The sequence below is a fragment of the Amphiura filiformis genome, chromosome 12 (assembly GCF_039555335.1).
Source record: "Amphiura filiformis chromosome 12, Afil_fr2py, whole genome shotgun sequence".
Lineage (NCBI taxonomy): Eukaryota > Metazoa > Echinodermata > Ophiuroidea > Amphilepidida > Amphiuridae > Amphiura > Amphiura filiformis.
Genome location: NC_092639.1, coordinates 48,423,094 through 48,450,899, shown reverse-complemented (window position 1 = coordinate 48,450,899; position 27,806 = coordinate 48,423,094). Strand labels below are relative to the sequence as shown.

At 36.2% G+C, this 27,806-nt stretch overlaps 1 protein-coding gene across 1 annotated transcript in view; it reads right to left on the bottom strand.

Moving 5' to 3' along the window:
- The window catches only part of LOC140166868 (protein phosphatase 1 regulatory subunit 12C-like), a 144,918-nt gene that overhangs the window by 73,199 nt on the left and 43,913 nt on the right, over positions 1-27,806 (bottom strand). The window contains 7 exon segments of the mRNA XM_072190355.1: positions 2,524-2,632; positions 6,545-6,586; positions 10,241-10,308; positions 15,630-15,704; positions 18,161-18,305; positions 23,080-23,203; positions 23,206-23,238. Coding sequence (XP_072046456.1) covers positions 2,524-2,632; positions 6,545-6,586; positions 10,241-10,308; positions 15,630-15,704; positions 18,161-18,305; positions 23,080-23,203; positions 23,206-23,238 — 596 coding nt within the window.

Below are 27,806 nucleotides of genomic sequence, written 5' to 3'. Positions count from 1 at the left end.
ATAATAGCAAAGTACACTGCTAGAAGCTGATGCATCAAATCCAAACCACCGCTTTGCTAGAACAGGCTTTACACAGAGTAGCGATTAGAGAACATTTTACAGGGAGTAGATAAGATTTAAACAAATTCTAAAAAAGCCCTAACATGTGATTGTTTAGTGGAAATAAATTTATTTCTGTATGCTACTGACAAAATTTGATACAGTAACTTCATGTCAGACACCAGCATACAGGGCAATAGGACAATATCCGCCCTCCATGTGACCACTGATTAACTATGATACCTACTGCATTTGAACAAAGTAACTCTGTGGTACCTACGGTTGCACGACTAAATAATTGAGCAGGATTTGCCTTGATGTTCTAGCTATTCAGTGACTAGGTTTTGGAAGTTTACCCCAGCTATAGACCGAGTTGCTAAGCCCATGATTTTGAAGCATAGTATGGGTCCGTTTGTCACAAAGGGGCTGAAAAGTTTGGCAATATAACTTTTGAGATATTAAACCGGCATTTCCTATAAATTTGCATAACAAAAAAATACTGCAGGTCTGTATTGCTTATTGGCAAGGCAATGAATATTCACTGAATACAATCAATCCAAGATACTTTGTTTTACTAATTTTTTACTTAAGTTCAATACACTAAGACTCATGCAGACTTTTCAGCCCATTTGTGAATGGTATGGACTATGGGTTAAGAGTAACAATAATATTTTTCAATGAATTGTGCAATGTCTCTACTCCATGTGCGATTTCAATTTTAACCTCCATATAAAAATCTACAGTAAGCACCAAGCTACTTTTCCCACCCCAATAGGGGTACTACAAATACATGTACTTTAATTGACAAGACTGGCTTCTATTTCAAACTGATGCTGCAGATAGATTTGCCTTATTGCATGATTTAATTCATATAAAATAAAAATAAATCTAATAAAAATAGTCAACAGATATTATACTACGGTATCTATAAAATTAACAGCCATTCCATCATGCTTAAGGCCATGTTTTTATACTGTGATGTTAAAAAAATAAAAATATAAAGCATCGGCGATGAAAAAGCAGCCGATGTTTAAGCAGCATGTTGAAACTACTAAACCAATATAAAAACTAAAAGAACAGAAATTCTAACATTCGTGAAATAACAGCTTTTTTCAGCTTTTGCTGCCAACATGCATGCTGTATATAACATAGCTCATGCACATTCATGCACAAAGTCCATCAGTGAAAAAAAACCACATAATATAATATATTATTTTGTTTGGCACATGTGTCTTGTTAGGTATACCATCTTTTTCAGACATAATACTGGACTCAAATCATATACAGTTTGACTAGGTTTAACTAACTACGTTTGATCTGCTGATGTTTAACACTGACCAGTATTTTTTTAAGTGGTTTGGTTTTGGGCCATTTTAAAATCAATTTTAGATAGTTCCACTACTTCTTAAAAAAACCATTCTGGTGATTAGAAAACACTGGATGTTGCATAACAGCAATAGGAGGTGTCATCTCTTTTCATATAAGATCCCAAATGGTAAAAAGTTCTGAATAACTCAATATTGAATAGGGCAAATGGTTTTTGAAACCAAGATCAAACTTTAATGCACTTTGACCTTATTGCATATTTGACCATTGCACAAGTGATCTCTTAAAATCCAAATATTAAAAGCCCCACTGCATCCTCTTTTACTAAGATCAAGAGATTGAGGTATAAAAAGCTTCCAAATGTCCAACTTGGTCAGTTTTTACTTCGGCATATCAAACTTGATCTGCAATACAGTTACTCCATGTTGAATGAACTACTGTATCGCCTCTAAGTATGTCAGTTAAACATAGTCAAACTGTAAATCCAAATGTATACAGTAGTAAAGAGTGGTTGTCCTCTGCTCATTTGACTTAGTCATAAGAGAGAAGTATTTTGACATGTTAAAATGTAACTTAAAATTTACTTCTGTCCAGTACTAAGTCAAATAGAGTAGTTAACTACTGGATTCCTGTAAAACAATAGGTAAAATTTAGACGAGTATTCTAACAGTGTTACAATCAAATTCACCCATCAATCAATGATTTCAATGTGAAAGAGGCACTCACAAAAAAAGATGGTGACAATGTATTTAGTGTTGGTGGTGCAAGTCTGTACTGTATATACCTCGTAAATAAACACGCTTACTAATGTGCAATTCAAAATTCAGCAACAATATTCCATGTTTGTTCTAAGCTTTTTTTTAAAAACATAAGCTACTGGATAAATTTGAGGGTTGAGAACAAGAAAACCGTAACTCACAATCCTTTTTGAGTTAAGGCCTTCTTGCTCTCAACCCTCAAATTGTCCAAACATTACATATCATATGAAATGTACTCTGTATGTGTGGGTTGGTGAGCGTATAACTATGTGCATGCACACGTGGTGGTGTTTGTGTATATGTAATAGTACTCATTTCTTCCAACTGAAATCATTGACATTGATGACAAGACAATATATATACGAATCAAGCAGCACACATTCAATATTGTTGAACCTACTTTGTCTTTATCCCCATGGATTTTCTGCTCCAGGTGCTTCCTCTCCGCAGCCATGTCTTGATGCAGGAGCATGTTGCGGTCCGGCGCACTTATACGTGTCACCGACGCCCTACGTAAAGGAGGGAGGGAGTCAATGGAAATGTTAGTGATCCTGTACCAAACTCAAACTTTCACTTATCAACTACTACATGTATATATAACACATCGAATACAACTATGCATGTTACGCAGTATGTTACGTAAATCATAATATGTGACATCAACAAGTCATAAAAGTTACAGACTAAACATCAAAGATAGGCATTCAATATAATTGTGTTTTAAATGGTTTGTGGCTGCCTCGCAGCCTTAAAGGCTCGGTCAGCAACCTTTGCACAGTATTTTTTGTGCGACCAGAGAGTGTCAGACACACCAAATGCATTCTGAATAAGGAATGTCCTTCTGATATCAAATAATTTGATTTTTTTTTTATTTGTGATAAAATACAAATATTATGGCAAATTATTAAAAATTGATATTTTTGACATTTAACAGTTCTCAAAGTAAACTTTATAAATCTAAAGACCTGGTCTTTTTTGGAACCTTCACGAACACCTTCAATACGAAAGGCCAAAATTATCATATGATGATCTGCTTTCCCAGCTACATACACTTTAAGTACCGGTACATATCATTAGATTTATGAAGTTTACTTCGAGAACTGTTAAATGTCAAAAATATTAATTTTTAATAAATTGCCTAGTGGTGGCCTAGTCGTTAGAGCGTCCGCCTCACGATCGGGAGGTCGCGGGTTCGAATCCCGGCCGGGCCATACCAAAGGCTTTAAAAATGGTACCTACTGCCTTCTTGCCAGGCGTTCGGCATTGAAAGAATGGAGTAGGAAAGTTAAACACATGGCTACCAGTGGACTAACCCCTGCTGTAGCTTTTCTGCTTGCAGACATGTGGCCTAGGGTTATGAAACGGAGATAGGTGCCACCCAATGGGCCGAAAGGCTTGGGAAGGATTTAACTTTAACTTTTTGTATTATATTGCATATTTAAAAAAAATTATATGATATCAGAAGGACATTCCTTCGTATTCAGAATGCAATTTGGTGTGCCTGATGTGCTTTCAGGTCCCATAAAAAACACTGTGCAAAGGTGAGTGACTGAGCCCTTGACCTAAAATTGTGCACTTTATAAAAAGATGTTTCTCTATGGGACTAGATTTCGGAGGGCACATTAATTCACGGAAGCAACAAGTCATTGGTAGTACAAACTTTTCACTTAGCGAAATGCTGGCCAGTCTTTGCCCCACAAATGTGAGATGTCTGGATAGTTATCCAAAAGATATCAAAATCTGCCACCATGCATTCCCATGACAACGCTTCCCTTGGACCCTGCACCTTTAGTTTCCGACTGTATCTTGCTATCCATTTACCACTATAATATATACCCTTCACCAAACCAATTAGTGGTACAAATTTAACCAGTCCTCAAAATAAGAATTTCTATGGTCAACCAATCCTAACCAATCAAGCATGGATGATCGCAGCATTTGGGTATTGGTCAAAAGCTTCTCTAAATTGGCTAAAATCTTAAATAAAAAAATGTTAGGTATGGGCCACTTTCATTGCATCTGGTGCAATGCTAGTCTTTTATTCTACACAGTGTTCGAAATCAGCCAAAATCTTCAAGAGCCATACAGGCCCATGATTTGGGTTTGAAATCCAAGGGCCCTTCATCGATTGTCTTTGGCCCAAATTCCAATTGTAAAATTTTAATGTTACACTGGTTCATATTTTGTGACACTTTGTAAGAAGGTTCGCAAATCAACAAAAGGTAATATGTAATGTCATGGATTAGTGTCAAAGTCAGGGTTGAGTCTGACTTTGGTGTCAAAATTTCACTCGCAAGCTGCAGTGATTTTCACAGGCTGTTTTCAGCAACATAAAAATAGTCAGAAAATAGTCAAACTCAACTTTTCACCACCTTGTCACTTAGCATATATCATATTAACCAGCATCATCACTTGAGGTAAAATGGCGCAACCGATATATATATATTTAGTGATTCAACCTCACTGAATGATCCTAATTTGGCTCTAAAATTCCTCAAATTTACTAACTGTAATACAGAATTGCATCCTCTTGTGCACAATGTTAAATTTTCACTGGAACAAAATGGTGACAAAGTGCCTCTGAATAAACACTATTGACTCTCAAAATGCCCATCTTTTCAACAAATAAAACAATAATTTAAAAGACAACAAATCATATTTTTATTAAAAAGCTTTAAACTGTCTAAATAGAAGCAGCAAAAACTGAAAGAAAAGCACATTAAAAGCTAAACATAATCATCATCATTGTTATTCATCATTTGTCAGTAATGGTTTACAAAAACGTTCATCTCTAGTAAGTAAAATTTGTTATTTACATCAAAATCAACTTTTGTTTGACAATCGTTAATATGGGAGGAAGAACCATTTGTAGTGGTGCTTGTTGGTGTCATGATGCTGAATCTTGAAGTGATATCCCTATTCATTAGTAAGCAATTGTCTTAATGTCAAGTTTCTTTCTGCTTTGTATCTTTTATCATCTTTCTGATCAGGCCTGATGATACAATACACATCGCTATACAATCATTTTTCCTTGAATAGAAGACAAACTATATCATTTTAACTTAAGAAATATTCAGATTGGCGTATAGGGAAAATGTGCTGTTTTTTAGAGCAAAATGCATGCATCAGTTTTTGAAAATTCGCAATATGCTCAAATTGTGCATATTTTTTTTAAATGCATGATTTTTCTCCAAAATAAGTTTGAATTTGCAATATTTTCAAAAATTTTACTTCTTTTCTTCTATATTTTCTTGGAATTTTTTGTGACGGTCTATTTTCTATACTTTTTTTTAACATGGATTGTGTTGCAGATCATTACGGATTCTTTGATTTTAGTGAAAACTTCAGGTTTTTGGAAAAAAGGTGCTTGAAAAATGGTTATATTGTGAAAATCTTAAAATTGCGGACAGACCTATAATGCGCAATTATACCCAAAATACGCAAATTTCAGCCTTTTTGTGTAACATGCATTCTCGCTATCCTTACATTTAATGATGAATGAACAAGACTTTCAAAACACCAAAATTAAAAATAATAACTGAAGTGATCACAGTGGTGTTAAACAAGAGCCAGTAAAGTACAGTAATCCAAAGAAGACAATTTTAATATTTATTACTGCAAGTTTACTAACAATTGATGAAGGCAACAGTTTATGTTTTACTTTTTTCCATTTGTGAGTAGACGACAATAATTCAATCCATGTAGTGAATCAATACAGTAAAAAATCCAAGGGGCCTACTTTTTAAGGGGAGCCCAAATATTAAAATGATTCTCAGAGGAAGCAGATATATTTCACAAATAGGCAAGGTGAATGTGAATGTCATGTTAACTTTTGAATCGGAATGCCTTGAAAAAATGATCGTAAGTGATATTTTGTAGTTGGTTATATATGGAAGAATGAAGAAACAAAAAGACTAACTGCAGAAAACTGTACAAGGTATTTGAAAAGAGTGACTTGGCTAGTGCAACCCTACTACAGAATGGTTATAATGATGACGATCTTTGTGATTGGTGTTGTACAAATGAAAAGTACATATAGACTAGAAGAAATTGACGAAAACACATTTAACAACAAGACAAAGCTTTGAATAAAATGCTCATATATTATGATTTTTTGCATAAACAGATTACCATACGCAGTTTGCTGAAAGCGGGCAACGACCATGGCGAAAACATTTTTTACTGCAAAATATTTGTTCATGTTGAACTTTACAGCCAGTTCGATACAAAAGGACAGCGTATAATTATATCGGGTGTGTCAACTATAAGATCACAACAAGATTCGGCAAATGTTTTGAGAATTTTGTACGAGAAGAGAGTGACAAATGTATGTGTGTATGACGTCCACAATACAAGCAAAATAGAAGGTATTTGTTGGTAGGTAGGTACGCAACGTATGTACTACGACAACAGGTACTTACATTGATAATCTACTAGACGACTTGCTACCACTCTGTCCATCACTAAGTGTATAACGTGTGTGTTGGCCATATAGGAGTAGGAGTTACATATTAGAAAAACCACATGTAGGAGGAAAAACGGTGGTCGGTCAAACATACAAACAGAAACATGCAATGGGTTAGATCTAGACAACAAGGGATTAATTAAACAAGTCGTAACGATGATACATATCGACATGCATGCTCTTCTGTGTACATTCAAAGATCACGGTACATAGCTTTTTCTAGAAATTGACATGGTACATGACTTTCAGAGGATTGGACATGAGAACCAAAAATCCTGAGTAATTTTTATAAGAAACAGTTTCTACAGCAATATTTTGGTATGGGCTAACTGATAGAGATAGAACCAGAAACCAGATATTTACTAGATATCATATACATTGATGACATAGTATTTTCCTCCTGTAAAAATCTGCATAGGTGCTGAATAACATGCTACCACTAGAGGTATCTTTAACATTTGTTGATCTTTAATATTTGTATATCCTGTCAAAAGGTCAAAGAAATAATCACTCCCGATACATTTCCTTTGCTTTAATTGCATTGACTACAGTTATTAGAATGGCTTTTTTGAAAACTGCCTAAAAAAAGCGTGTGAATTCGGCCTCAAAACGCCCAAAACTGACTGAAAAGAAATAAAAAATGCATAAATTTGGACAACAAAACTGCCTGAATTTGGGCAAAAGCCTGAAAATTCTCATGCCTGTGACTAGATTGATATGATCGATAGATCAATCAACTACTTAAATGATCAGATTTCATCATACAATTAATTTTTTTGTAGTTTATACAAACTCACATATTTCCAAAAACTAGCAATGGAAAAAATAAGGACTCTTGAAATTAGATTTCAGGAACATCTGAAGGAGAAATGTTTAATCATGCACATTCCAAAGTGCTTGACATTACTCTAAGACATAAACATGCAATTTTGTGTGCAAGAGAGAAGTCCAAAAAATAGTGTTGCATTCAATCTCGTTTTTCTTGCCTGAATGAAGTTGGAACCTAAATTAACATTTTTGGATTGATGTTTTTAATAATAAGAATGTGCTATAAAGAATGCACCAATTTAAAGAACATGCATGGGATATATATTGTTGTGAAGTAAAATTCAGATACAAAACTCTCTTTGATGAAGAATTTAAAATCTTTGATATGATTTGAAATGGGCAACTGAGAGGCTGACATTCGTGCTGGGTTTTTCTTCAAATTCAAAAACAAATTTTTGCACACACTGACAATACTCCTTAGGGAACAAACCAAAAGTTGGTGATATATTAACTGGGACTTTTTGATACAAAAGTAATTATTGGTTTATTCTCTTAGCAGTAGTAATAAAAGGATAAACAACAGCAACCATTTTCTCTTCATTTAGCTGCAGAATGGAGATTTTATTTGCATTGCCAGCGATTGACACCTTTATTTGATCATGCAAGGTGATGCTATGGGGAAGGGGGTTGAAACTAGTTATCATTAATCAAGCTTTTTGGGACAATCTTCAAAGAGAGTTTTCATTTCTGCAATCTTTTCTAAATAAAATATGCCAGGGCTAGAATTTGGCAGCACAATCTGAGAATCAGTCTCGACTCCGGCAAAGGAACTTTACAGGAATGATCGATTCTTGCAAAGTATCCCACTGTGTCAAATCTGAACAAACTATAAGTGTCAACTTTGACTCAAATAATTTTTTTAAACCAGAGTCCTCGTGAGAATTGATTTTCATATTTGTGCTAAAATTCTAACTGTGTGTGTTATGAACATAAACTAATAATAAACAGACAGTGTCCCAACTGGCAAAGTCCCGCTTCATCTGTTAATGAGGGCCAATCATTCTGCAAGTGCCAGAGATAAGAATGTTATGCCCACTCCGAGCCTGTTATGGCATATCATTTCAAAGCGCAGTCTTGACATCTATCACATTAACGCCTAGGCACGCAATGTACGATTTGTTAGACACAGACAATAGAACAATCGGACCTCATGAATATGCAAGAATTCTCACTGCATACAAAGCACAGGGACTTTGCCTGTTGGGGTGCTATCTGTTCATCTTTAATCTATGGTTATCATAAATATATCCCAAGTTTATAAACATTCCAATCATGCTTATATTAAATGCAAAGATCCTATAAGAAATGATTGCAACTTTATTCGGAAATTAAATTGATTTTAGATGATTAGCAACCGGTGATAAATCGATAAATATGGATATGGTCACCCAAGATATAGAGTAATGTTACTACCATATTTGGATTAGTGACAATCGTTCACCACAAGTAAAAGGGATGTTATAATGTAAACTATATAAAACAATGATGATGATGATGTCAATAATTATAGCAAATGAATATATTTCAAAGCAAAAAATAAATTGTACTACTAAAAACTGATACACGAAACATAATGTGAATATGTACATTATGACCGCAAATTGTGTAAAATATGGAACCAAAAAGGGGAATGCATAGTGAGAATATTGTGCTATACAGTCGGCTTTTCATGATGTATGTAATAAATATATAAGTGCTATACATATCAACTTTCTTCACACTTTATATATATAAATACGGGAAAGAAACATCTATTTACACGGTTACCAAAAAATTGAATTACCGGTATCAGTATTCACAATACAATGCACTGACAGCAGTAGCTTTTGCCAGTCCCAATTTTTGACCTCCAGGGTTAAAATCGCTATTCTAGAAACCATTGGATTTTCACGAGTGTGATAATAATAATGTTGAAAAAAGCTCCACGAAGGATTCCACATGACCAATAGATAGAAAATGTATCTTCTATAATTGTAAAATGAAATGTGTTCCTGTGTTGTATTTATATTACGTGGGTGTTGGATGTTGAGGACTTTTCCCCATAATGCACTGCATATTTTGGCTTCTCCACAGCAAACACTTGCGGCACATCATATTGTGAATACCGAGAATTTTATGTGCTGTTTTAAAAACACCACCCAATTTGTCATGTAGTATGGAAAACTTGTAAAGAAATCTGAAATCAGATACTGATCTACTAATTGACAGAAACTAGTAACTCTGTTATCCCCCTTCTATTCAAATGAGTGGCAATTTGGCTTTAAACATAAAATTTGATATAGTTTGGTTGCAATTTCATTTAGTTTCTAAACTTCTAAACAAGGGAAAATAACAGGGAAAAGGGCTGCTCCCTTTTTTGAAAGCAATGCCAGTATTATGTCTTTGCAAACATATTTTGTAATCCCAAGTAAACAGGGGGAAAAATTGCATTTTGTCCTACTTTCTCATCATTTTGCAACAACATTACAGACCTACCCTTGTACTGGTAAACTTAGGACAACAAATTGAATACTTCGAGATTAGAACCATGCACTCAGGATTCCTGCACCGGGCTATTCCATCTGAAATCCATACACCCCCTGTGGAAGACAACATGACCTTAGTCTTCCACACAGGGAGTGTGAATTTCAAAAGGGTATACCTGAAGTGGGTGACTCTAGTTGAAATCTACACCCCCTGTGTGGGAGATTAAGATCATGTCTTGCATAGGGGATGTATGGATTTCAACTGGATTAGCCCAATAACCCTGTGTGCAATGCATCCTACATTTGATATATAATAATAATCACGCATGTTGCATGACCATCCAATGCCAAATACATACCTTCTCTTGAGAGGTGGTGGTGCTTTGGATTCGATTCTTGGTACCGACGGCTTCTTTTCCCTCTTTATCTGTAAACGGAGACACGCAAAGAAAAGAAAAACACCATGCCAAAAACTAATGCAAGGGAATAATCATCGTTTGAAGCAAGACCATCATGCGCTTTTATTTTGTACAAAATAATAAAAAGTGAAAGCCAACCAAAAGCTTGAAAAAGCAATTTTCTGCGCTTTTATTGAGAAGACCAAGGTATTGGTAATTCTGTACGAAAAGTGAATTTGTGGTGACAGTTACGTGAAGATATATGGGGGAGGGAAAACCATTGCTGTAAGTGGTTTTTACTATGCTGGAAACATAAAGGTAAGTTTGGAATTGGTATACAACAAATGTTATCATCGAGAAAACAATTTTCCTGATGGCCCTGGTAAGTTCCCATTAGTCGTTAAAACCACTTAAAACCACAGTAATCAGGCTTTGGGTGCATAAGTAGACTTACAAAATAGTTTGTTCAGTGTAGCAAATGGTATTGGCATCGTTACATTTTTCTTTTTTAACTTACATTAATTAACAACAGTTTTTGATGCTCTTAACAACATCAAAATCTGTAAGGGCAAGTATTTCTTCCTCCATCCAACATGTAAACTTCTTGGTATGCACCTGTTTGATACACTGAACAAACCATTTTATGTAAGTCTAATTTCAAAGTGCATGATGCTCACTTGACCGTGAGTAGGGTGTTAGAGGTGGGTGAGTGGGTGGTAAGCATGCAAAGCAACTACTCCAAACACTACTTAAAGTGTAGCTAGTGAATTCAACAACGAGGCTGAAAAAATGATATCATCTTTTTGTTGTTTCAGACAAAATGTAATCAAATTAACATCTTTCAATAACTCTTCTGGAAATTGATTAAATGTTTGCCATAGTTTGCACAGAAATATAGCTGTTGTAAACGATGTTGAGCACCTATTTGATAAACAAATGGAAAATAAATGATAGAACACACTGATGCATTAAAATGCAGTTGAATAAAATTGAATTTAAAAAAACCCAACTTTCTCCACAGTATTGATCAACTACCATTTTAATTGAAATGTTCAACTTGGTTGATCTTCAATACTTAAGAGTTGGTTGAGCTCCATTACTTCTTTTCACTATCCCAAAACAAATGCTTATCTGTTCTCTATTGTCTTTCCGATCTCACCCCAATAAATGTACAATGGTACAAAAAGTCACATGAAACCATACACACGGTTGACCACTTTCCACCATAATACAAAGACAAGGCACATAAATAAGCAGGCTTATCTTAACAGCAGCAACAGAGGTACACAGAGGTGAATATCATAGTAAGTATAATAACTCAAGTCTATATTGACCACAATTATCATAGTAATTGACAAAGGCCAGAATTTTAACCTATTTGATGGACAATATCACCCAGATAAAAGAGATACTCAGTAGCACCAACTACTCTCATTTGGGTCACATCGAAAGTAGGCAACACTGGGCACTTACACGCACATGATAATAACGATAACATGACCACATCAAATGAACTAAAACGTTGTACTTGGTGCTCTTGTATCTCTGCCACCCTGGCAACAACAATTTTAAAAACAATTATCAAACTAGAGATAGATGTTTCATTATGAAGTTTCATGTGAACCTTGTGACTAAAGAAAAATAGCTGAAATAAAGTTCTCCCAAATTTGACATTTTTGAGGTGCTGCTCCACCCCTCCCCCACAATACTATTTCTTTCTCATGTGCAAAACATATATCTAATCATATCATACAAAAAAATTGAGTTTGTGTAATAAACACTTGCAAGCCATCACCTCGTGATCTGAAAAACCACACTAAATGGCTTTTAAACTAAAAATTGGATGAAAAGTTCTATCCTATATTTGTACTAATAAGACTCCTAGTACATATACCTATACATGTAAGAAAGGAAAACAGACAATGAGTGCTGGAAAAAAGAAGAGACACAATGAAGGGAAACAATGCATCCAAACATCTTAAGATATGCCACAATGATATGCAGTGTTGTCAAGTAATTTGCTAATGAAGTGAAAGCATGGGGGTGGGGTTGCTTTCTAGCAGTTACAGGTTGTTAACAGTCAGTCCTGGTTTGTAGCAACAATGCGGCATCTTATTCTTAAGCTTTGTTATGCTTTTAAGACATACTTTTTATGTTAGCTTTAAAGGTATTTCATCCCAGGGACCTTAAATACTACGGGCTATTCCAGTTGACATCCATACACCCCTATGGAAGACATGGCCTTAATATCCCACACAGGAGGTATACATTTCAAATGGAGTCATCCGATCAGGTTATCAGATTTGAAATTAACACCCCCTGTGTAGAAGATTAAGGAAATGTCTTTCATAATTAAAAACAGGGAAAATATGACACAACAACTTCCAATGGGGAAATAACACACAACGTATAAAACAAAGTCTTTCATAGTTGGTGAATGGATTTCAACTGGAATAGCCCTATAAATACTCAAGAAAGATGGTCTAATCAAGTCAGCCAATGTTTGAAAAGAGGAGGGTGGGGGTTTGATCCAATTGATGAATAAATGATCTAACATTGCCTCTGATTGGTCAATTACATGATATTTTCATTTTAATCACCAATCAGAATGGAGTTTTGCAAATAATTCACCCCAATTTTTTGTGTGGTGAAATTATTCTAACAATGTTGCTGATTGGTCCAATTGATAATGAAAACTCCTTTCTGACCAATAGGCAGGTAGTTCTCATGGGGTTAAACTGAACAACACTAACGCAAGTACCTGTGTTGTTGTTTATTTTGGGTTTTTTTGAGGGGGAGGGGATTTCATCCCACACTTACACCATCTTTCCATGCATATGATGCAGATACGTGATGTTTGAAGGACATTAAGATTCCATTTAGGCTGATAAGATACAGCTAGTAGTATTATGAGGGGTGGGGAAACAAACTGTTTATCAGCTTTAAATAAGGGTTGTCAGATAGCCAGCCATGGGAAATGGATTCTAAAACTCATTCCAAAAACAGTCAAGAAATTGAAAGAAAAAGAATGCATCAAATATGCTTTTCATGCATACCATCATTCTCAGTGAAACAAAAAGTGGTATCGATACAGAAAAGGGAAATACTAATATTGATCTTGGTTAGTAATTGGACACTGACGTGAGCTTTTTGTTTGGATGGAGTTGTCAAATATTAAATGTTTCTCTATTTTTATTTTTTTCAAATGTTTAAAACTCACAGATGTGCTGTGAGAGGTTTGGAATAAAACAAAAAGTTCTTGACAGAAAATGCATGGTTAGATTCCATCCTTCCTAAAACTTTTTAAGAAAAAAATGATTCAGAAATTAAGTTAGCGACACAAAATGTTGGGGTGTTTAGTTCAGTCTTTTCAGCCATTACATTTTTTTTTCTATTTAGGGACTGAAGGGAGTGCTGGTATTTAAAGGATGTGTGCTGGTATTTAAAGGATGTGTGTTGTGAAGGGAAGGGAAAATGCAAAAGTATCTGGTGGACTTTGAAAACAAAACAGCATACTGATGTACAGAAGGGTCAGTCTACTTGAAACTATGGCTATGAAGTGGACATTAACCATGCTGAGGAGAGGGGTTCTTGGTTGAGCCAGTCTCAACTAAGTTCTTGGTTGAGGCAGTTTCAACCAAGTTCTTAGTGGCTGAGATAGTTTCAACCCAAGGCAGGTAGTGAAAGATATTAACCAAGTTTCATTTAAAGAGTGGATGCACTCTGCTGATGAATGTGTGACCCACCCAATTCAATGCATGTGAACGTGTGAGTCTACTACATCGACAGAGGGACAATACCTTGTTATGCCATCCGCACAGTGCACTCACTTCGCCTCTTAGTCTCAACTGAAACTTGTGATTACTTTAATACCAAGATTTGGGATGTTTTTATCTAGTCCACTTTAAAGCCATAATTTCAACCTTTTAGGAATTATTGTTAATCTTTAAAGGGTTCATCTTGTTTTAAAGATATGATACATGACCCAGCCATGATAGCAAAATATCTTACAAGAGCCATGTATTACCATGTCAAGGTTAAACATGAGATAATACAATAAGTTATTTTGCTCATACTACTGCACGGGCCACGATCCAGAAATGGCCATTTAGCTAAAGCAAGCCATGGTATGACATAATGTAATGGCACCAGCAATACAAAGAGATGCATTTAGCGAGCTTGCTAGCAAGCGAGAAAATTACACAGCCAGCTCTTGACATTTGAACATTTCTACATTTGAGCCATTTGATCCTCACAGGAGGAAAGGGTCAGATTGCTGCAGGGGAGGAAATTTGCATAACGAGACAGCGACCCGGGGTCATGCACACTACAGTAGCACAGATGGAAAAGAAGTTCAAAAAGAGAGCGGACACATACAACACATGAAATGCAATAGTCATCGCAGCTGTACGAAACAGCGCCACCACAAAGGTTTTAGTTGGCCTCGACTTTTTACTGACCCTCATCTGTATGTGTATTACTTCAACATCATGGTTCACAATATGTTCAAGATATTATTTTACAGAACTGATATCACGCAACGTTTCCCATCCTGATCGCTTGAGAATAACGTCCACAAGCTGCCATGAATTTTGGGACTCTATGACAAGCTCTGCCAACATCAAATTGGGCTTGCTACATCCATAGCATTGGTGAGAGCAACAAAATCTCACAAATGTGTTGGTGGAATGATGTTTGTTATAGTGAAAGTAAACCTCACAATGGAACATGTTCAACATGTTCTACATGTACGTGGGTTACCTTTACATGTTGCCAGAGCTTGTCTATGACTTTTTGAAAGACAGTCAAATACATCCTGAAGCTTTGCTTTTTTATTACATAAGAATGATCTAAACAGATCAAGTTTAAAACACCATTTAACTGCATCATTTCTTGCTGGCAACAGCAGGGTCAAAATTTGTCCATGGGCAGGAAAAACCTCCCATGTGTCGACTTTAGCCCTTGAACATGTTTAAAGCAAAACCTCCTATGTAACATCTTTGCAGTTCTGTTTTAAACATGTTCAAGGGCCAAAGACACATAGCAGGTTTTTCCTGGCCATGGACGAAATGGTGCTATTTTGATGAGACACAATATTAGGTGTTTCATCTGTACAGTCCAGCCTCAAGTATTAACCATGATGGCTGATCATTTTGACCATTCCTAATAACATGCCACCGGTGGTCGAGTTTTGATTTCATCCCTAACAGTGTTTTAAACTTCCTCAACAAACTGTACTTTGAAATGTGTGAACACAGCATGTCTATACCATTTCAGAATGTATTTAACTGCCTCTTTTGTGTGTGTTTTGTTTGGGCATTTCGGTTCATAACAGAGAATGTACACTTACTGAAGCTTGTTTCTTCTTTAATTCTTCTAAGCACTTAACCATATCATCTTCTGCTAAGTCGAAGCAGGTCTGGCCCTGGATTACCAAAACAAAATAATGTTTCACTAATTTTTAGTAAAAGAAATTGCAAGCATAACTTAAAAAACAAAACTTAAAAACAAGTCTCATATAAAACCCACTTCATAATAATGTGTTACTATACTGCGCCAATAAAGTATCCTTACAGTTGGAAAAATAATCACACTTTCAAAACTGAACAATATTGGGGTAAATTTGTTTTTTAATAGATGCACTATCTAATCCTGCACATTATGACACCACATTGAATCCAATGTGACCTCAAGAAGTAAAGTTACAAGCAATTGAATAGACAAAGGTCCAGTTTTAAAAGTGACAAACTGGCCTATATAAGGCGCAAAAAGATTCCAACAAGCGAAACAAAGAGACAACACAGTTTCTTCAATGAAGCATTATTTAAAGCAGTTTTTATTTCAGTTTTTGCTTCTCTGTACTTTTCATAATTTTCATTTTATTTGTCAGTTCTTTTGTTTCAGTTTTCTTTTGTTCCTTTTGTTTTAAATTAAAGCCAAACGCATAAACTAGCCATTCACCACTCTCAAACCAGATGTCTAGTCGTGTGGAGTTTTGAATAGGCCAGATTGTCACTTTTAAAACTGGACCTTCGTCTAATCAAATGCTTGTAACTTTGCTTCTTGAAGTCACATTGGATTCAATGTGGTGTCATAATGTGCAGGATTAGATAGTGCATTTAAAAAAACCTAATTTACCCTAATATTGTTCAGTTTGGAAATTGTGATTATTTTTCCAAGTGTAAGGATACTTTATTGGCGCAGTATATATCTAAGGATTACTCTTTCTCACTTTCAAACACAAAATCTTTATGAATGTTGGACACTGTATAATCTGTAATGACACAAATGCCTCAGCGGCAGAAAAACGCATCTCCATTAGCTGCTATGTGTATGACAGACTGCGATATACATGGGTACACTCAATGTACAGTACATGGCCTATAATACCAGTGCCAGCAGCATTCACCAGTGAAATCAAACAAACGGGGTGTTGTCCATGAAAGAACAGTTATCGTCAGAAACTTTTTGGGGTATTTTAATGCCCGAATCAAACATGATCTAAAACGTTACATTGTGCATTTGCACACTAAAACTAAACTTTTTGGAAGAAATTTACAAAAATACCCAATTTTCCATCCATGCCATGGATTTCAATATCAATCAAAGATCTGTTTCTGGAGTACTAAGAACTAAGCATGAGGAATCTATTGACATGATGTTCAGTATCGTTTCTGTGTGACTCTGTGGAGCCGATTTAAAATGAGATGTGATTTGCAAATTGATGTATTCAAGAATGGAGTGGTCAATTGTTAATTTCAAAGAGTATTTGATAGCTCTCTAACTTCTGAACGATATCAACAATTAAGTTCCGTTTGGTTCAGGCATTAAAATACCTACAAATTAAAATTTCCGACTATGAAGTTCTTTCAGGGACACGCATTATTTCCAGCAATCACACACATGGCATGATGGAGATATGACTTTCTACCACTCAGCCAAACATTATCGGTCAAATGCTCTTCCATAAACTATAAGCAGATAAAGTTTAATCTTGGGTCGGTCTCACTTCACTGAACTACTTTGCTCAATCTTTTAAGCAGACGATTGTAATTGACACATTTCCGACTGTAAATGTGACAGACCAAAATCTATCACATACATTTCTGTTTACCAAGAGCAGGTGGGTAATCTTTGACAGGTTGGTCAGAAAGGACAATATTTTTGCAACTACTCACTACAGGTCACTAGTGTGGGCAGCCAGCAATATTGAGCTGCGTTGGCACATACATTGCCCACACTAACCACAACTTGACAGTTTATGCCCATCATTATGTCCGCACGTTTTGCCCTATCGAGTTTACAAACCTTGCTACATATAAATACGGAGTTAGGGAATTCTCTTTAATTATACACAAGTATAAACCGTATGCAATATGATGTCACTCATGACAGAGTCATCCTCATTTAAATAAATTCATGTCCACCAGGAGGCTTCCACAGGGCAATTCCATGATAATACGATAAAACAGGCAATAGGTATGAATGGTTGGGGAATCAAACTAAGAACTGTCCACTAAAGGTCTGTTCATACTACGCCGCAATTGCTTTGCGGTGCGGTATGTTGCAGATATATTTATTACATTTTGCCGCAACTCAACGCAACTCGATACCTCAATGCAGTACAATGCAGAGTAGCATCCCACCGCAATTGCGGCGTAGTATGAATGGACATTAACATGCTGCTATTTCAATTGTTATACTGTTCCAGTTGGTTTATTGCATAGGGTCTATAATAAGGTCACATTATAATCTGTTGCAAGGTTCCTTTCCAAACGTGTGCATACACTGGACAGTTAACAGTACGCTGAACTTGTAAAAGGAATTCTGCAAAATATTATGTGTCATCCTCTTATCTCTACTATACAATCCACCACTTACCAAATTATTTTTTAGGTCCATATCTGCTAATGATTCTGCTAATAATTCTGCTGCTTCTTTATGGCCCCAATGTGAGGCTGCATGAAGTGCAGTCCAACTATCGTAATCTAATGCATTGACATCAGCACCTGCTTGTATTAGAAGACTACAAAAAATAAAACAAAAAAACAAGAAATATTTAAGACAATGTACCATATTATGTGCACTTTGTACATTCAGTTCTCGCCAGATGCTGATATGGTGGGAACATTTGTTTTAAAATTTGTACAGGATTATCTGAACAAATATTTTCAGTCGGTAATCGGTATGGCCTTTTTTTTTGTTTATGCAAAATGACCCCAAAAATCTAAAAAATCTGTAATATTTTGCAATTTGGGGAAATACAAAAACAAAAACAAAAGTTTTTAATAATTTTGAAATTTGGGTCAGCATTCATTTGCATAGGAATGGAAAATCTGGGTCGGTTGGACCCCGTGAACAGGGTTTCTTTTTTCGTCACCTAATCAAGAAATATCTTGAAGACTGGCATCTTTTGAGTTCTGAATAAAAAAATTTTTACAACAAAATTGTGGAAATGAGTTTCTGTGTCATATTCCAACTTAAATAAGCTTATTATGCTGCCTGACAGCATAGCTTGGTCAGTAATATCTCATGAAGACTCTTGGAACACTATGGTCATCACAGATGCACTACAATGACTTCTACATACACTCGAGTATTTACGCTTATGAAAAGCATTATGACAACACAACTGCCCATGTGATTGGTAGTTCTTGTCAGTGCTATTGTCTTTTTCACCTGATCATTTTCTTGTGGTAAGTTTTAATTGAAACTTTCAAATTTAACAACATTTTATGGCACAGAATAACTAACATATTCATTTGTTGACAGTGTTAGATACGATGGTATGGGGATGTGCAACAGATTTGGGAGGTATTGTAAGAATTTTGGGTATAACTCAGGGTTACAATTTTAAGAAAACTGGTTTAGAGACAGGGTGTTTTCTTCAAAATTTCTCGAAAACTCTATAAGGTGCAGATTCTTCATTGATTTTCCAGAATTGGGCAAATTTACTCAAATTTAGGAACAGAAATCATTGAAATGAAAACATCAAATGCAAACAAGGTCATAGTAACAGTTTTTTTCTTATTTTGGACCCTGGTTTTTGGAACTGGTACAAATTTGTCAGCCTCAAGAAGTTTTGAGAATTACCTATTCAACTGGCAGGTGGAAATTTTCCCTCTGACATGGAGAAAATTAAACTTGAGTTATATTTCCAAAGTCCTGAACTGTGCTCTTGTGACAGATAGTCTCATTATATAATTTGAAATCAAAGCATCCGCTCCATCTGTTGGTCACGTGTAAGTGAGCGTGGGCTGACAGATCGATTTCTAGCACTAGTTCATCACCTTTTTTTTGGTCACACTTTACTATTTTGGTCTGAGCATGATTTATGCCAGTATTGTCACAGGTTTCTTTCATTTTGCTTCTTGAGATGTTAAGGGATCTAAAATGAGCGTTTATTATGCTTTCGACAGTATTTTTGTGGGACATGAGAGCACCTCAGACCTATCGATTGCATTCTGAATACTGAAGCATGTCTTTCTGATATCAAATAATTTTCATTTTTTGAAAATCACAATATAATACAAATTTTATGACAAATTATAAAAATTTGATATTTTTCAAATTTTTGATATATAACAGTCCTCGAAGTAAATTATATAAATCTAATGATATATTCTTAAAGTGTATGTAGCAGGGCGGAAAAGTCGACGGTCAATTGAAAATTTTGACCTTTCATATTGAAGATATGGATTTTTTTCCCAAAAGACCTAATTTTTTTGGTGTTTCGGGAAAAAATCCATATCTTCAATAATGAAAGGTCAAAATTTTCAATTGATCGTCGGCTTTTCATCCCACCTACATACACTTTAAGTATAAATCATCAGATTTATAAAGTTTACTTCAAGTACTGTTAATCATCAAAAATATCAATTTTAATGATTTGCCATAAAATGTGTATTAAATTGCTAATTTCAAAAATCAAAATTATTTGATATCAGAATGACATTCTTCGTATTCAGAATGCAATTCGATATGTCTGATGTGCTCTGATGTCCCAAAATAAATACTGTCCAAACGTTCATACCCCAGCCCTTAATCTGGGTTGTAATAGTTTTAATTCTCTAGTAAGAGAGGGTGTAATATTTTGTTTATCTAAAAGTGGAATAATTCTGGTATACCCTGCGCACAAGTATAACCCTAACCCTACCTCTAACCCTACAAAATAGGGTGTGCAAGTTAAACCAGAATTGTATTGAAAACACATGGTGTGCAGGGTAAACAAGTATAACCCCAACCCTATCTCTAACCCTACAAAATATGGTGTGCAAGTTAAACCAGAATTGTATTGAAAACACATGGTGTGCAGGGTAAACCAGAATTGTACCTCTAAAGCTTCCCCCCCCCCACAAGTATGTTTCCCTTATCGGAATATCTGAGATGGCCTCCATCGCCCTACCTTCAGTACTGCCTTATATGCATGGCAGTATTCCTTTTTTTTTTTTAAATGGGGTACCTTTTCATTAATTACCCTGAAAAAAAGATGGGTGGTCACTAGGGTGCATCAAAAGCCCCTCATGTCAACCATATTTTTTCTACCTAGTGTCAAACTGTTCCATTTAACTAGAAAATCATCCCTCCAAATTTAAATTCAATCGGAGGTCGGAAGGGGTCCACCGTGAGCTTAAAGTTCGGACAGAGGCAACCAGTAAAAGTTCGGCCGGCAGCTATTGAATTATATATACAGTTATACATACATATTAATAGCTGCCTTTAGTGAATGTTTTTATATTACCTCATGTCTCAGACAATACTCAATAAAATGCAAATTTATTTGAACTAAGCAAAAAGGCAGCTATTTTCAGACATATTTGAAGTTATAATAATAGCTGCCATGTGCACGTTTCTCTATTTACAGCCATTTCTGCATGGAAAATGGGTCCACCGTGTGCTGCGAGCTGAAAGTTTGTGCATTATAGGTGCCTTTTACTAATGACAAAACAATCAGGCAGCTATTTAGTTTTCATTACTTTATACTGAACATCACTGTGGCTGCCATATGAATAACAATCATGGCAATGTAATAAATGTACTTAGATCTATGTTGCTTATCAGTCCATATGGTATTGGTAAATTAGGTAGCATCATTCAGTTTATGCTCTCTCAGATAGGTGTCTGTTTTCTATCTTGCTCCACCACTTGCAAGACATTTTGATTATGTTCCTCACTCTGGGCAGCAGCTAGGAAATCTGCACTGAGTTTCACGCCTCGTTCTACTGCATCATTTACCGCACAGTTGACGGGTCTAACATTGCTAAGCGATTGCAGATAAACTGAGGACTCGGGCCAAGTGTCAACATTGTCTGCTAGGAATTTGTTATGGATCTGCAGGATGTTCATAGTGAACATTGCCTGCAAAATCAGCTTGGACGGCTGTTGACTAAGAGATATTCTCAGGGTCAGGGAACTTTGGCTTTCCAAAGCCTGCGCCAAGTGAATACATGGCTTTAGTGCTGCTGCATCAGGTTGAAGATGAAGTAGCCTTCTTGCTAAAGCTTATCTCTATTGTACTGGTATCTTTCCACTGAAGACAGCAAGCGGTGCCATCGCTTCGGTGAGATACATGTACCACAGATGTCTGTTCAGGGCTTTGTGGGTTTGCGTGCACTTGTTGCAACACCGAAATTGATATCGGCATACTGCAGTCCGGAGGCGCTTGTACAACTGAAGATTGTTCCATGGCGGGCCAGAAGCAACACTGCATGTTCCCGTGCATGTTATCCAGCAGGAACTTAAGATTATTGTTGCAAATACAACAAATTCACATATCTTTAGTAGCTGGTGCTTTGTTGTCACAGTGCCTTGCGGAAGCTGTTCAATGTGATTATGCATTAGAGAGATTTTGATACTATACAACAGTTTGGACATGGGCCTACATGACTGCTTGAATGTAATTGATTGGCCCGAGTCCGTAGCTTTACTGCTATCGCTTAGCAATGTTAGAGCTGTCAACGTGGTAAATGATGCAGCAGAAAGTGTTGTGAAACTCATACAGATTTCCTAGCTACTGCCCAGAGTGAGGAACATACGGTAATCAAATGTCTTGCAAGTGGTGGAGCAAGATAGAAAACAGACACCTAATCTGAGAAAGCATATCATATGGACTGATAAATATTAAGCAATTTATTACATTGTTATTCATATGGCAGCCACAGTGATGTGCAGTATAAAGTAATGAAAACTAAATAGCTGCCTGATTGATTTATCATTTAGTTAAAGGCACCTATCATACACAAACTTTAAGCTTGTAGCGCGTGATGGATCCATTTTCCATGCAGAAACAGCTGTAAATAGAGAAACATGCACATGGCAGCTATTATTATGACCTCAAATATGTCTGAAAATAGCTGCCTTTTTGCTTAGTTCAAATGGATTTGCATTTTATTGAGTATTGTCTGAGATATGAGGTACTATAAAAACATTCACTAAAGGCAGCTATTAATATGTATGTATAACTGTATATATAATTCAATAGCTGCCGCCTAACTTTTACTGGTTGCCTCTGTCCGAACTTTAAGCTCACGGTGGACCCCTTCCGACCTCCGATTGAATTTAAATTTGAGGGATGATTTTCTAGTTAAATGGAACAGTTTGACACTAGGTAGAAAAAATATGGTTGACATGAGGGGCTTTTGATGCACCCTAGTGGTCACTGGGCAGACAAATGCCTTGTTTAGCTAGAAGACTGGTCATTTTTGAGGAAATAACTCGAAAGACCTTGTGTGTCGAAGCTTGCAGCTGTACATTACAAGCTAATAAATAGCACCAATGATGACCATTTATCTGATACTTACGTCATACATTTTATATAGCCTTTTGCAGCTGCTACATGGAGTGGAGTTGCCCCTGAGGCGGGATGCCTTCTATCTTTATAATTTCTGGAGTTTAACATTTGATTTGCATCTTCTACCATTTTCTTTCTTCTTCATTTTTGGCTGATTCTACATCTATACCTGTAAATGTAAATGTAGAGAGACAAAGAAGAGTGAGTTGAAAACAATTTCATACTTTTTCATACAACCTTAAATCACAAGGCAAATTCCAGAAACTATCATGAAATTTGTTCCAAATCTTCTATGCGGAAACAGATAGCCGAATTCATTACTCATAGGACATGATATTATTTTATCAATGAACTGGTCATTACAGGAAAAATCCAAAAGATTGAAGCCATCCTCTTAAAAAGTATCATTTGGGGGTTAAAAATATTTTACTTTTATGAAAAAAAATATGTTGGCGGTCAGCCGACAGAGGATTTCATCAATCTTTCGGGTAATTCCCTAATGGCCCAGGATTAAAACAGTTGCTCAAACCTAGATATTTGATTCATGTATAAAACACTTCAGGAAATAAAACTAAGTTTCACAATTGCTTGGTATATTTTCAAACAGTATTTGATTTAGGGATTCAATCATATTTCACCTGTTCATCTTTCAACAACGAAAACAAGCTAAAGATTATTTCATGAGGAATGTCCAGTTTTAATTGCCACTCAACACTTCAAGAAGATCAATGATTTTTCTGTTGATATGAGCAAAAGAACTACAGAATAAAACAGCAACTTGAATGTTTAGCCTCTTCCTCCAAAATAATGAATTCAACATACATTTAAGCACACTTCAACATATGCTTTCGTTGTTGAAAGATAAACAGGTGAAACATATTCATCTTTTTCCACTCCTCCTCATTCCAGAAAAATGCAGCTTTTATTTTTGAAACTCAAACTGACAATAAGAGTCATATTGTAATATTTAGCAAATTTTTGGCAAAAAGGGCCAAAAATACATGCATTTTTGGGAAAAATACAGCATTTATTTTTTAGGATTAAAAATACATCATCCTGTTAAATGCCAAATAAAACACAGCTCAATCGTAATCCTTTAGTTGGAACATATAACTGACAATAAGAGTCAAATTGTAATATTTAGCTAATTTTGGGCAATATTAGGGCCAAAAATATGCATTTCAGGGAATTTTTGTATGCTGTGACAATCAAGCCTGAAGACTTGTTCAAAGTCGAATCACAGCCTATACACTTGGTAACTTTTGGCAAACACAATTTTGTGTTCTATTTCATAACCAATTATCACAATTTAACATTAAAACAGTCAGATTATTTAGAGAAATACATCTTACATAATACAATGTATTCAAGATTTTGAATGCTTTTACATATTTCCAAAAATTGGCTTAATATTATGGCCACTTAGTTCCAACTTAAAGATTAGGATCGGGATATGTTTCATTTGGAAAAACAAGATCATTTTTATCCCACAAAACTAATTTTTTTTTTTTTATTGGGAATAGTTTAAATTCACACCAAGTAATATGACCCATCCTTGCACTCATTATTTCATGTATAAAACTGTAAAAAAAATAGTTCAAACCTAATTTTCTTTTTAAAGAATAGAAGGAAAACAAAACAACCACATTTGTCTTTCAATACCATTCACATAATGGAGTGCCAGAACAACACCCGAGATATAATAAACCCCACTTTTGAATACCCATATGTGGTTGCAACGCTCATTAATTACATTCGCACATTGCAATATGCGCGAGTCACCACAGGGCAATGTCTTCCATGTACTATTATATCATAATGCCAATGACATATGGACATATCACACCAAGTCATTGACTTCATTAGGTTACAGTGCTTCACATTTTCAACATCAAACACTCACACATGTAGTACCGATAGCTGACAACTTCATTTTCTTGTAATGTGTTACTATGACCGTTAATTCTATCACCATTATATTTTTACATTCAATTTTACGCATGATATTGTATCACTCCGAGCTAACATTGCACCATTCCAGTTGAAATCCATACACTCCTTAGTCCTTATGGAAGACATGACCTGAATCTCCCCCATAGTGAATGTAGATTTTAAATAGAGTCACACGTTCAGGTAACCCTGAAGCTGATATCCAAAGCTGATATATAAGCTGATATCCAAACAGCAGTTTGGTTTCAGAGCTGGCCACTCAACATCAGATGCCCTCACTTATGTTTCCCAGCGTCTCACCAACACCTTGAACAACAGAGAAGAAGCTCGTGTTGTCTGCCTGGACATCAGCAAAGCATTCGACCGAGTCTGGCACCCTGGACTTCTGGAGAAACTCTCTGCTCTTGGCTTCTCTGGAAAGCTGTTAGCATGGTTAGCTGACTACCTCTCGAACCGCTCCATGAAGGTTATTCTGAATGGCAAATCGTCCAGTCTGAAGTGGATCAATGCTGGTGTCCCACAAGGATCCATCCTTGGTCCTCTCCTGTTTATAATATTCATAGATGACATCTCTCAGAGGCTGACAAATACTTCCATCTTGTATGCTGACGATGTTACCCTGATGACCTTTATCGAGTCCAGAGAGGACAGACAAGCTGCTGCTGCATCTCTCAACAAAGACCTACTGGAGATCGAAACATGGGCCTCTACATGGAATGTTCTTTTCGGAGCAGCTAAATGCCAATCCATCACGGTTTCCAACCGCAGAGATTCTGCTGGCAATCATCCTAGCCTCCAATTCTTTGGTATAAAGCTCCCAGAGGCAGATAGTGTTGAACTCCTTGGTCTCACCCTCAGCAGAGATTTATCTTGGAACCCTGTTTTAACCAAGATGGCAAAGACAGCAGCCCAGCGCACTGGTCTCCTCCGTCGTGCTGCTCCCTACTTGGTGCCAGCTCAGAGAGCGATAATTTATAAGAGTATGGTGAGATCTAAGATGGAGTATGCTAGCACAGCATGGCATGGAGCAACTCCTACATCACTGTCAAAACTAGATGCAGTCCAGAGGCGTGCTGCTCGTGCATCATCGATCTCCCTGGAGAAGAACTTTCCTCTCTTCAAATTCAGCCTTTGGCTCACCGTGAGAACAGTAGGTGCCACCACTATGTTCCATCGAATTTTCTACGGAATGCCCCTGAATTACTATGCCAACTACTTCCGGACCAGCTCCAGACTGACCTCGCCTTCGCTGCTCAGTTAGATCTCACGACCTTGCAGTTCAAATTCCAAGATCTAACCTTGTTAGTCATGAGCGGTCTTTCATTCCATCTACAGCCCGCACATGGAATGCACTCCGCCTCACATTCCTGGAATTGCGAAAAGGAACAGCTTCAAAAAGGAGGTTAATAGCTATCTAGGCGCCAACCCGTCAGCTTTATTGCAACGATAACAGCTGTTAATGCCTTGATATGTCTTGACATAAAAAAAAAAAAAAAAAAAAAAAACCCATTTGAAATTCACACTACCTGTGTGGAAGATTAAGGTCATGTCTACCATAGGGGATGTATCATGGATTTCAACTGAAAAAGCCCATTACACCACAGCTAGCACCTAATAGATGTTGTTATCATTTTTTTTTGCCTAAGAAACTTTATTCAATCCCTGCATGTATACCAAAATAATGAACTTCTGAGTTTAAATGCACTTATATTGTTCTGTCTGTTCATTAGTGCACATGTTGTGAAAATAAAAATACGTGATGGGGTGTGTTACTGCTGCAGGTGTGCAGATACCTATGCAATTAGCTTGAATTTCAGAAACTTACTTGAGTAACCTTTTAAATGAAGCTATGGACTTCCACATATCACCCTGATGTGGTAGTGATGTCAGCAACCATTTAATTGAGCACACTTCAAATAGCTAGTGTTTACTCAAAGCGCTGGTTTACGCGCGCACACACACACACACAAAAAACTGCTTCAATATTTTGACGTCACTGCCACATCAGGGTGAAAAATGGTATAGTCTAACAGTCCTAAAGTAAAGAATGCAGATTAACAACCATTTTGAATATGACACCCTAGACTAATAGAAACAGTCAAGGACTGTTAACATGACGTCGCCTGTGCGTAAGTGAAGCACATATTTTGATAGTACTTCTCACTTCCATGTGTTATTGGTACACCCATCATCTTTGCTTCCCTTTATACCATTAGTTTTATGTTTCCTTTTAATCAAGATACATTTCAACTTGATGTAGTGATGGTTTGTGGCAAGCAGCAGTATGTGAAGGTGAAGAAAATGTTTGGGAAGTAATTTGATAGCTTTTAAGCATCCTTGTTGTAAAAAGTGTATTAGTAAAATATAATGCACTAAGGCAACTTGTTTTTTGGGGCCATAATTGATTAATTTGGTAGAACATTTTTAGAAAATAAATGTGCAGATTTTTTGTCAGATTTTTCTTAACTTTTTTCCAGAAAAAAAACAAAAACGCCTGACCCTATTTGAAAGGTCCGTCCGCCCGTAGAACAAGGTTTTTTCCCTGTTGCCTAACTGTTTAGGCCTCACAAGTCGGATCATAATGTTAGGACTTTGATTGATGGATCTGCAAATTGCATATCTTATACATACTTATGTACACATTGGTATTTATTTATTACTATGTATAGCTATGATACGAACATCGCATCTACAGCTCTCTTATTTCACCCTAATTGAATGGCTTATAGTATGTGTTTCTTGGGTGAAGGGTAAGATTGTACGCTAGGGTAGGTTAACGACACAATG